Source organism: Capra hircus, chromosome 3, assembly GCF_001704415.2.
Source record: "Capra hircus breed San Clemente chromosome 3, ASM170441v1, whole genome shotgun sequence".
Taxonomy (NCBI): Eukaryota; Metazoa; Chordata; class Mammalia; order Artiodactyla; family Bovidae; genus Capra; species Capra hircus.
Window position 1 is genome coordinate 101,174,121 of NC_030810.1, and position 12,233 is coordinate 101,186,353.

The 12,233-nt window shown below is 51.6% G+C and overlaps 1 protein-coding gene across 1 annotated transcript; it reads right to left on the minus strand.

Moving 5' to 3' along the window:
- Positions 6,641-11,890, minus strand: LINGO4 (leucine rich repeat and Ig domain containing 4). Its single transcript, XM_018046105.1, has 2 exons — positions 11,472-11,890; positions 6,641-9,072 (listed from the first exon to the last, which is right to left on the minus strand). Exon 2 carries the CDS (start codon positions 9,057-9,059, stop codon positions 7,275-7,277), a length of 1,785 nt encoding a protein of 594 aa, XP_017901594.1. The 5' UTR covers positions 9,060-9,072; positions 11,472-11,890; the 3' UTR covers positions 6,641-7,274.

The following is a 12,233-nucleotide window of genomic DNA, read 5'->3' on the forward strand; positions in this document are numbered from 1 at the left end:
CGGGAAAACATTAAAAAGGCTTTGTAGAGATGAAGAAAAAGCCAAGCGGAAGGAATTGCGCCGCAGAGCGTGAGCAGCTGTTTCTCTATTTCTCCGTCGAGGAGTGAACAGACGAGGAGGACTGACACCACACAGCAGGAGAGATGGAGGACCCAAGTTCGGAGCAACCCGTGGTAAGGGAGCTGTGGGTAGTTCGGGCATCAGGGGCCCACCCTTCCCTGGGGATTAAAGGGAGACCGGTCAAGGCTACTGGCTCGAAGGCACAAGCTGCGGGTAGGGGGGCCGTTTCTGTGCGGGCGAGGAAGGGGATGCAGACGGCGGTTTGCTTTGGAAGCGTGTATTCCAGTCGCCGTCTGGGTACTTGGACCGTTATGGACGGTTGGGCCCTGCTACCCACTCAGAGCGGCGGAGAGCCTCGCGAGGTGGCCCCGATCCTTCCCCGCCTCCAGTCCCCGCCCCGCACTAGGGGCTCACCCTGCGGGCAGGGGTTGAACGCTCCATGTAATGTGGGAATCGTGTGCACCAGCTTCTGTCACAATGCCTGGCACATGATAAGCATGCAGTAAATGTTTGTAAAATAAATGCAAGATTATATGTTTAGTCAACTAAGGAGATGCCATTGAGCCTCAGTTTTCCGTTTTGTATTAATTTAAAAAATATATGTATTTTGGATAACTAATACATGTACATTCTACCAAGGAATGAACAGATTTCTCATCCTTAAGCAATCGGTTTTACTAGATTCTTGTGGATTTTCCACAAGATTTCTATAATATGCATACATTAAATTTATATATATTATCTAGTTGGTAACATGTTATATATGACTATTTTGCAATTTCTTTTTGCATGGTCCCGATATCTTTCTGTAGCAGTACACATGTATCTGCCTAATAGTTAAGTTTCACAGTAAGCTTGAGGCATGTATTAAGGTTTATTCAATCAGTCCTTTAACATTATATTGACACCCAAGTATATTTTGTTTGTCTCTTGTATATCTGTACAGTAAACATTTAGGGCTGCAAACATTTAAGTCTGACCAATGTGTGTATTGTTTTTTTTTTTTAATTTGGCTATATGCAATTTCACAAATTCTCTTTCTTCCATAAAGATTTTTCTCATTTGCATTCCACCAACAACATTTGAAAAGGATTTTGGTAAGTATAGTATTGCCAAATTGCCTTCCACAGAAGTTTTACCAGTTTTCTCTGCCATCAGCAAGCTTATACAGACTGTTATAAAACTTTTGGATTTTTGACAATCTGATAGTGTAAATGGCATCTCACTGCAATTTTAATTTTCATTTCTCTTATAAGGTTGAGCATCTCTTAGTATGTTTCAGTGGCAATTATATTTTTCTGTAAATTGTCTGTTCATATACTTTGGATATCTGATAAGGGTAGGATAAAAGCTTCCCAGGTGGCACTAGTGGTAAAGAACCCCTCTGCCAGTGTAGGACAGGTAAGAGGTGTGAGTTGATCCCTGGGTTCAGGAAGATCCCCCGATCCCCCAGAGAACAGAATGGCTACCCACTCCAGTATTGTTGCCTGGAGAATTCCATGGACAGAGGAACTTGGGTGGGCTACAGTCCATAGGGCCATAACGAGTTGGACACAACTGAGGTGACTTAGCACACAAAACAAAATTGGATCTCTATTTCACACCTTAACACCAAAATAAATTCCAGGTGAACTAAATACTCACATATAAAAAAAGGACATTTTAAAAGTATTTAAAGAAAACATAGGGTGATTTTTAAATAAGCTTACATAGTAGGAGGCTTGTCTAAATATGATGTGAAACCTAGAAGTTATCAGAGAAAATGCTGACAAATTCAGATCCATAAAAATAAAAAATACTTGCATAACAAAAAAAGTCACAGTAAAAAGAAGACGACATAGGACAAATTGGGATTGGGTGAATTGCGATTTCTTTATTCTTATCTCCAGTTCTAGAGAGTGCATTTTATTTCCTTGAAGAGTATTCTGAACAAGGTGTAGGTGGCAGCAGGTGAAACTAGTTAAAGTGTGGGTGGCCCAGAATTCAGTGGGCAGCTGTTTCTACTCCACAAGGCAAAGCAGGGAAGTAGACTGTAGTTAGAGGGCTGGACAGGGAGGGATTCTCAACACAGTAATTCCAGAGCCTGCTGCTTACAGATTACAGAGTTCCCTTCTTGGACAACATGCAAACCATTCAAATGATGCTCCATCTGAGGTTTTGGAAACCAACACAGTGGCTCTGCCCATTGTAGGATTCGCCCCATCACTCAAGGGTCTTCACCAGAAAGCAGCAACTGGGAGCGTGGGTCTTAGTATCAGAAATTATGCTGGTGCTACTCTTCTGTCTTTAGGTCAGATTAGTGAGTTGTGGCAGGCGTCCTAGGAGAGAGACACTCTCCTCAGCCTCTTTGGCCACCGCCATCCAGCTCGAAGTCTTCCTCCTTAATCCCCCTTTACAAAGCAGTTTGGAGGAAGAGGATTCAGGAGTTCCTTATTTCACACATTCTCCAGCCTGCATCACCACCACACTGACTTCTTAGAGCAAAAGTCCTACCCAGAGCCTCCTGCATCTCGCTGAGAGATGGATGCTGCAGGGAGAATGGTGGCAGGGAGGGCAGCAGAGTGGCTGGAGGCAACAGTATGTTTTCTTATAGGATCTGTCCTATCACTTGCTCCTACTTATGCAATTAGCTACTTCACACCATAGCCCTTCCTAGCCTTTTCTCTTTGCCTCTAATGGACCTGGAGAGCACAGGCAGCCTAAGCCTTCACCTTTCTCCCTGCCACCTGAGGCTTCTCCCAGCAGAGGTTCTATAAGCATTTTTGTCCATTGCGTGCACCGGGTATTCTCACAGGGGTCTGTAACTCTCAAAGTTAAGGATCATTGCCTTGCAGCATGCTCTTCTTTTGAATCAGGGAAACAGCCCAGCAAAGGACGTAGGGAAATTAGAGTATCTCAGGAACCAAAATAGGGAGTGTGGAAGTGCTGCCAGAATGTCTGTGGGTCCAAATTTCTCTCACCTTAGATGAGATCGTGTCTGAAATGAAAGAGAGGAGGGGTAGAGAGAGGATTGGGCAGGATGATCTCAGGAAGGTTCTCTAAAGCAGGAGTAAGCAGGTGAATAGAGCTGAATTCTTCTCGAGAGTAAAGCAGTTCACCAATCATCCCACCACACTGGAAATTCCTGAGCCGCCGCTCTATAACCTAAGAGGTTGTTAAGGTTAGAACTCTGAAAAGCACCTATGAAATCTGAAGCCTCCATTTTTAATCACAAGAGGCTATGTTGCTGGCATCCAGGCATTTCATCTGATTTCTGGAATTTCTGCTGCTTTCTGCTGGTCCCTGGGGCAGAGGCAAGGGCATTGGGAGAGGAGACTGAGAAAAAAAGATTAAAAACCAACAACTGATCCTCTGCTTCCTGAATCAGGTGCATTAGAGTTACTGAGAGAAGGTGAGGATCAACAACTGACCTCAGTTTTCCTTAAGAGTTGGTCAGAGTAGGTGGGGCGGAGGATGTCCCCTGGATTTTACCTTTCTCACAGGTCAGTTCCTGCAGCTGAGAGACCCTGGGGAAGCGGGTAATGAGAGCAGACAGTGACTGGAGCAGTACGACAATGTCGTGGAAAGCATTTGGCTTTTGAGTCAGACAGCCCTAAGTTCAGAAGCTGCTCCCTTACTAATTAGCTCTGTGTACTCGAGCATGTTACTTAATCTACTTGACCTTTAGTTCCATCAGCCAAGATTCCCTATCTTATAGGGTTGATGTGAGGATTAAATTAGAAATCCTACATATAACCGCTGACATAAAATAAGTATTATTTCTTTTCTATCTCCACGGCTGTCGCCCCAGGGGAGAGCTGGCATTGGATTGCCTGTGATGCGGACCATAACATTCCTGCACATACACACATACCACTTGCCCAGGTCTTTGGTTGTCGTCACACAGTTGTCCACACAGACACATACCACCCCCACCCCCCAGCAAAAGCAGCCTTTCCAGACAGGTGAGGTAAGCAGTTGGCTTACTGATGATGGTACAAGCTGTGGTACAAGTGCTCATCCCAGTAACCTTGTTACAGTAATTAGTGTCGCTCATTGAAGGTGTTCTGGAAAGGCTGTATCAGGAGAGCAAGGGGTGGTAGTGAGGGTGAGGGAGCCCCACAGGCATTTCCTCTAGGTTGAATGTGTTTTTTTTTGGGGGATACTTTTCTCACCTGTGCTGGGGAGGCCCTAGTCTACACCTAGAGTTATAACATCTGGAGCTGTGTTGGCTAATACAGTAGCCACTGGCTACATGTAGCTGTTGAACACTCGAAAGATAGCTGGTGTGACTGAGGAGTGGAACTGAAAATTTGTTTCATTTCAGTTAATTTAAGTGTTAAAACCAATATTTAGTTATGGAAAACATTTTTTGGCTACACCTACATGTGGGATCTTAGTTCCCTAACCAGGGATTGGAACCATGCACCCCTACAGGGAAAGCACAGAGTCTTAACCGCTGGCCTACCAGGGAAGTCCCTAGAAGACTTTTAATATAGTTGGAACAACTTGGATGTATGAGTTGATTTTTTCAACAGTGAATTTTATGAAACCTAAATACAGATCAGGTATTTCTGGTGAAAATTTAGTTACCAAACTGGAATGTGCCGTAAGTGTAAAGGATATACCAAGTTTCAAAGGCCTAGTATGAAAAAGTAATGTGAAATATTTCATCACTCATTTTTATATTGATAACATGTTGAAATGATCAAAGTTTGGGTACACTGGGTTAAATAAACTATAGTCTTAAAATTAATTGTATCTGTTGCTTTTTTTTTTTTTTTTTCAATATGATACCAGAAAATTTGAAATCACCTAAGTGACTCACGGGATTTCCCTGGTAGCTCAACTGGTAAAGAATCCACCTGCAATGCGGGAGACCTGGGTTCAATCCCTGGGTTGGGAAGATCCCCTGGAGGAGGACATGGCAACCCACTCCAGTATTCTTGTCTGGAGAATCCCCATGGACATAGCAGCCTGTGGGGCTACAGTCCCTGGGGTTGAAAAGAGTTGGACATGACTGAGCGACGAAGCACAGCACTGCACAAGTGACTCGCAGTCTGTCTCTCCTGGGCTGCTCTGGAGGCCGTGGGGCGCAGGCAGCAGCAGCTCCTGATCTAGACACACGTCGTCTGTTCCGCACTGCCTCAGGGAGGGGGTGCTTCCCAGAGCAGATTTCCCAGAACCGCAGTGCTGCTTCTGCCCTTCTCTGCATTGCAATGTGCACAATTGAAACGAGAACTTCTGGCACCTGTCCCCCAAGTCCCAGTCTAACAAGCAGCTGGTGGAAGATTTTGGAGATGGGGGAAGAGGGGCGTGCCCCAGGGGAACCTTTCTGGTGTCTTACAACCTGGAGAGGAGCGGTTGCTGCAAGGCTAAAAGAGCTGTCTGTGCATGGTGGAGGGCAGGGTTGGAGGCTCCAGGGTACTCAAGATTGCCTGATTCCCCAGCCTCACTCTCCAAACTGCTGGGTTTCATAGTCACCTCTACGTCCGCTCCACCCCACCCCCACATTCCCACCTCAGCCCGCTGAAGAGTTTGCCTTCTGGTGAAGTCTGGCTGCCTCCATATGGCACCAGCTTCTCTCATCTGTCAGGGATAGTTTGGGCTGGGGGTCTTCTAATGAGTAGAGTCTCCCCAGAGCAAGGACTATGACTTTAGGAATGGCTTGGAACCTGATGATGCTTGCGGATTGTTGGGTGAGGGATGGGTGGGCACCCAGAAGATGGAGGGGAACTGAGGATGCTGTGCAGATGCTGCTGCAGAGAGAGGGAGGGAGGGAGAAAGAGAGGCTCCCCGGGACCTCGTGACTCTCCACTTCTCCGTCCCTCCTCCCAGCTCCTTTTCTCTCCTTTCACTCCTCCCCTTCCTATGATACTGAGGCTGCTTCTACTTCTCTTGAGCTCTCAGCATCTCCACTTTTTCTGACACTGCTTTGCCCTCTCTTTGAAGCACACTCAGAGGCAGTCAGCATCTTCTCCTCCCACTCCACCTCAGCATCTGGGGTCTCCATAAGGACAGCGGAAAGACATGTAGTTCCTGCTGCTCCTCCTTCCCTCCACTTTTTTCACTAGAGCTCACAGTGCCCCTCCCACCTTGCTCCTCCAAACCTAGTCCTGTTGTGTTCTGGGTCTCTCTCCTTTGACAGCTGCAGATTCTCGTTTTGTGGAGGTTCTCTTGCTTTCCACCAAGGGCACTAGGGATCTGCACAACAGGAACAGTCGGGAGATTGAACGAGAATGAGAAAGAAAGGGGAGGAGCTGAGTGTCCTGGGTTGGAATTTTTGCAGAGGGATCCTTTGGAAGGCAGAGACTCTCTCCTCCAACTCTGGAAATGGAGCACACAGAGGAAAGGGCTGACATGGAAATGGCCTGGGGGTGCTGATCTTTTCAGGCATGGCGGGCAATATTTTGCATAAACCTTTGGCTGTCAGGCCAAAGGTTAGATTCAGGCAAGGTCATTGTTACAGGCTTAATAGGCAGGCAGAAGGGTAGGAAGCGGGATTCTGACAGAAAGAAGGGGTGGAAAAGACTGAAGTAAAGAAAACTCGAGCGATCACATTTAGTTGTGGCTGCCACTGTCTTGGACTTTAGATAGCAGGTTTAATGATGTGACAGCAGCTTTAATGATATGACGGGGGTGGGGGGCTCATGCAGACCTAGTGCCAGTGTGTAGTCTGTGCCCCACCCCCTCCCCGTCCCCAGTACCCCGTCACATCCTCTTCTCTCTAGCTTGAGGTCATTGGCCCTAGTTCCTTGTGCCTAGAGAGGGGATAGAGCAGTGGGAGGGAGAGAGGGACACCACCTGGGTAAGGAGCAGACTCCAAGAAGCTGTTGCACTTTCCAGCTCCACCCCTGAAGTAGCCTTATCACTGTGGTTTGCAATTGGCGTTGGTTATTCAGGGTATGTTTAAGTGTGTGTGGAGTTTAGGCTGGCAGACTGGAGGGTTATAGTTCCTGCTTTGTATGTGGTGTGCGGGGAGGGCTGGGCTGACTGCAGGATCTACACCTTCCGTTTCCTGGGACTCTCAGGGAAGAGATGACAATGCTATCCTTAAACTGCAAAAGCCTGAGGAGACAGGCTATGAGGAGGCAGCATCTGCTGCTGGCGTGGTGTGGGCAGAAAGGGGAAAATCTGGGCCGTTTGGGATGAATGTCCAGTCTAAGCAGCCTTGGTTCTCTCCCACTGTGGTATCTGAAGCTGGCCTAGATGAGGCCCCACTGTGGAAGGAAAGATCAGAAGAGCTTGGCAGTGACCCGGTTACCCCCAGAGTTCTTATCCCCAGAGGTCCGAGGTGCCACAAAGTCGAATGTCACGTGATGTTTGACCCGGCCTTTGCCTTTGCTCCAAAGGGCGATGAGGCCAAAACAGAGGGTCACCGAGGTGAGGAAGGGGAGAAAGCCAACCGCCAGCACCATAGCTATACCTTTGCTGTCCAAGAAGAAAGGCCCTGGGATCCCTGGCGAGGTGATGTTGGGGTCAGAGAGAGTGCCATTTGGTGATTCAACTTGGATCACTTCCAGCCAGGTCCTCAGGGAGTCATTCCCCGCCACGTTGCTGACCACACAGACATAGGCCCCTCTATCCCGGAGTTGCACAGAGCGGATCTCCAGCGTCCCATCCTGTAGGACCCTCACTCTCCCAGCCTTCCCCAGCCGAACCCCCTGAGGCCTCATCCAGGAGACAGTGGGGGCTGGGTCCCCATCTCCAGAGCAGGAGAAAACGGCATGCCCCCCCTCCTCGGCCATGACCCAGCGCGGCCCGGATTTTCGGATCAGGGCTGGTCGGCAGGTGAAGTGCCCTGGAGGTAGGATGTCTGAAAACTCCCTCAAGCTCTTCCCCTGGACGTGCTGCGGGCCAGCACAGGCAGGTGGGGTCGAGCCAAAGTCCAGGCGGCGGCGGAGCCGGAGCAGCCAGAGGAGGCGGCAGTCGCAGGTCAGGGGGTTACCTGACAGCCTCAGGGTGACCAGTTTGTCTGGAGAAGGGAAGGCTGTTTCCTCCAGTGTCTGAAGGGCGTTGTCTGCCACATCCAGGAGGTGGAAGGCCGTCAAGCCATGGAAGGCGTGGGCTGCGATGGAGGTGAGGCAGGCACCCGACAGTCGGAGCTCCTGGAGCCGCACCAGGGAACTGAGCCTGCGGGCTGGGATGGCCGAGATGGGGTTCCAAGAAAGATCCAAGGCCCTGAGGAAGCTCAGGTGGTGCAGTGCTTGGAAGGGCACCGAGCTCAGGTTGCAGTGGGTGATGGCCAGGGTGCTGAGATTGAGCCCGCCCAGGCTCCCTGGCTCCAGAGCCTCCAGAGCTGGCCAGTGGCGGATCTCCAGCTCCCTTAGCTGCCCCAGCCCCCGCAGCGCCCCCGCTGGCAGCCACCCGATGTCCAGTTCTCGGAGCCTTAGGGCCCCCAGTGCTGGGAGGCGGGCCAGGGCCGGGCCAGGCACAGTGCTGAGGTTGCAGCGCTCCAGGGTGAGGGTGCTCAGTTTGGCCAGCCCAGCAAAGGCTCCCGGAGCCACAAACACCAGGTGGTTGTCCCCAACCTCCAGCTGCTGGAGGCTGCCTAGCTCCCTGAAAGCGCCGTCAAGGAAGAGGACGATCTGGTTGAGGCGAAGGTCCAGCAGTGTGAGGGAAGACAGGCCCGCGAAGACCCCGGGCCCCATGATTCTCAGCCGGTTGCCCTGCAGCCTCAGGGTGAGTAGGCTGTGCAGGCCGTGGAAGGCCCCTGGCTCCAGGGTGGACAGCTGGTTGTAGCTCAGGTCCAGTTCCCGGAGCTGGCCCAGGCGGGAGAGCATTCCCTGCTGAAGCCCCCACAGGCGGTTCCCACTCAGGTCCAGGAGCTCAGTGTCTAGCGGGAGTCCCCCCGGGACAGCCTCCAGTCGCCGGTGGGCGCAAAGCACTGCCTGGGGTTGGGAGGTGCAGTCACACACAGCAGGGCAGTTGCCACTGCTTCCCATTGCCGGCAGGAGGAGCAGGAGAAAGACGGGGGGCCATGGGGGCCAGGCTTGCTTTGGAGCTGTGGCCACAGCCATGCCCTCTTTGCTCCTGGAACAGAGGATGACATGGCCCTTTTTGGAAAGTGGCTCAGATGATGGGTACTATGGATTTCCCTGAGCCTCCACAGAGGAGAGGGATTGAGCCACCTGTCCTAGTGTGGCCGGGTAGTGTGCAGTACACTCCCTGGAGCCTCCTCTCTGGGGACTCTCTGCTCCCCTCCACCACCCCTGGGTAACAGGCCGAGTGCTTACTAGCTCTTGGAACCCTAGCCCAGTGGGGAAGATTTTATGGGAACAGGACAGAAAGAAGCAGGGAAGTAACTTTTGAGTTTCCCTCTGTCTCAGAGACCCAGAAATACCCAGGTCCCTTCTCTCGACAGCTGCTCTCCTAGTCTCTGCCCTGTCCCTCTCTGCCCACCCTTCTCTCATTCATCTGCCCACAGCTTTGTCTAAGGCTTACGGGGGTCATACCCCTGGATCCTGATCAGAGAGAGGCCTCACCTTGACTAAGTCATCCAAGCCTGGGAAGCATGTGGGCCTCAATTCGGCCCCCCAAGGCTCCACTCACTGCCTCTCTGCCTTCCTCCAGCCTGGCCCAGGGCCCGAGGCCCCAGACTAACACGAGGCAATCTCCCCAGAACGCCTTATGGATGACAGCCAAGCTACACATTAAATGTGGCAGAGGATGCAGGGCACACGTGAATCCCTCACCAGAGCCCCAAGGGCAGCCCGCCTCCTCTGCAGGTGACATTGGGTATAAGGGACCCAAGAGAGGCCGAGCACTGTTCGCTTGGTCCTCAGACTCAGGCTTCTCTCATGCCCCTCTGTGGTGTTTTGATTCAAACCCCGTGTGGGAGTCTGAGAGAGATCTCTTGTTGCCTTTGGCCTCTGCTGCCTGAGAAAGGCACAAGAGACACATTGGGAGCCAAGGAGGCCCAGACGAGTGAGGAGGGACAGTGTCTGACCAGATACTGTGGTGGGAGTAAGCAGGCCCTTGGCTGGCACAGGAGATCTCGGCACAGGCTGTGTGCCCAGTCTGTCAACTTAGAGTAAGTTTCTGGGTGCCAGGTGCCTGGGAAAAATTAGGAAGATGGTGACTGTGATGACCACTGGGGGCTGAATGAGGTGACAGAGGAGAAAAGATGCCATGGACCCACCCTGTTCAATGACCACTGGGACCCCAAGAGAGGGGAAGTACTGGAATTGGTAAGGGATGGCTGCAGAGACAGGACGAGAGTGAATTAATGCTCCCTGGGAGGCAGGATGCCTGGGTTTCTTTCTAGAGGCAGATCCCAGTCACCTTTGACCTTTCAGACTTCTGACTTTCTGGGCCCTATGAGGTCAGCTTTCTACCATATGGGCCATTTTCTCCCAGCTGGAACTTAGGAAAGACAGTTTAGGAGGTAGTGTGATTTTTCTCCCTTTATTTCCCACACTATCCCCCCTCCCACAAGGATCATTCAGGTGGCTACCCTACAGCTATTTCAGAGGACCACAGTAGTTCAGGAAAGGAAAGAGGCCGAAAGAGCAAGGGACGTGGGACACTGTTCTGAGGCTTGGGCATGAGAAAGAATGGCCCAGCTGGGGCTACTGAGCAGGCTCCTCTGTTCCCTATCCCAAACTACCAGGTATGGATGGCATGCTAAGAATTCTCCAGGGAGCAATGTCCCAGCTTCCCTCATCCCTGGCCTCCCTCCCCCAGTGCCTGTCCTGGGTAGTCCACCTGACAGCTAGCTCTTTATCACTACTGCTGCAGTTCCTGCTCTTCCTTCTTTCCTGCATTCAGCAAAAGTGCAGTGAAGCATGTAACCCAGCTTTCCCCCTTCCCACTCTTGTGAGCATCTTCTTAGTCTCCAGAGCCTGCCAGACCAGGGGCTGGCAGGTCCGGCCCCATTCTCTTTAAAGGTGGCTAATGTAATCACAAGCTTCCTTTGCTAAGCTCCGTGGGTATGGGACTGGCTCCCAGCCACTTTGCAGGAAGAGATAGGTATCAGAACCACTTCTTTCTCTCCTCATGTGGGCTGGGGTCCAGGGGCATCACCCTCAAGAAGTAGGGGTCTTTCTTCTTGTCTCTGTGTGCCAGTCCAGGGACACATTTGATACTGGACAGCCTCTTTAAAGCAGACCTGAGTGAAACATGGGGAACTACACCGGGGGCAGGGGGGCTCCTGGAGGAAAGATCTCTGGAATATCCACACTGACTGCAAAATAATCCTTCCCAGAAGTAGAGCGCCTGGGAAATGGAGGGAGAGCTCCTTGGAGTCCTTTTGCCCAGGGGCACCTGGGACATCTTACTTTTCCCATTAAAGTCCTAAAGGGCCAAGATCAATGGTGGGCTGGGGGCAGAGTGGGCACAAACCCTCTAGCCCTCATGGGTCTGGCCTTGTCTCGGAGTATGTTATAGAGAAGGGCAGCTGCAGCTCCAGGACAGGAAGTGGGGGCACTTACCAGAGAAGCCGGAGGGTGGCATCAAGTTGGGCACCGCATCTGTCCAGGGCTGGGGGCCCGTCCCATTCAAGCTGCCCCTCGGCCCGCACCTCCCCGTGTGCCTCACTCCCCGCCTGCCCGCCTGCCCGCCTGCCCGCCTGCCGGGCGCTGCTGCTATTGCTGCTGCGGCCGCTTGCTGCCAAGACCGAGGTAGAGAGAAGAGCCAGAGAGCATTTCTCCTTTTTTTTTTTTTCCTCTCTCTCTTTTAAACCGGGCGAGAATGAGTCTGCAGCAACCCTGTTGGTGCAAAATAAATAAATAAAGCAACCAGGGAGGGCTGCAGCAGTCACCACTACAGGCTGGCAGTGGAGGGGAGGCAGCGCAGGGAGAGGCTTGGAGCCCAGGGGTGGGAGGGTTGGCAGCTCCACAGAGTCTCTCGGACATCATGACTCCCCCTGGGGAGCTCTGGGGCCGCCCAGGCATTCTCCATAGGGTTGTCTTTCAGTCTCCCAAATGCTGGGAGATTCTGTGCCACCTCTCATTCTAAATGTCCCCTGTGGGTATCATTTGTGGGGAAAGTTCTCAGTCCAGAACACCCGCTGTGGTGCTTGGTCTGAGATTGCTTCAGTGGGGAGAGGGGGCGTTCCTGATAGCTCCCTCACCTCTATGGGGGATGGCTCAGGGTAGGGGGCTAGCATCCTTACAGTGTTGATGGCTGCCTGGGCTAGGAACCTGGGTCCTCATGCAGAAATGTGATTTCAGAGCAGCGCTAGGATAACCTTC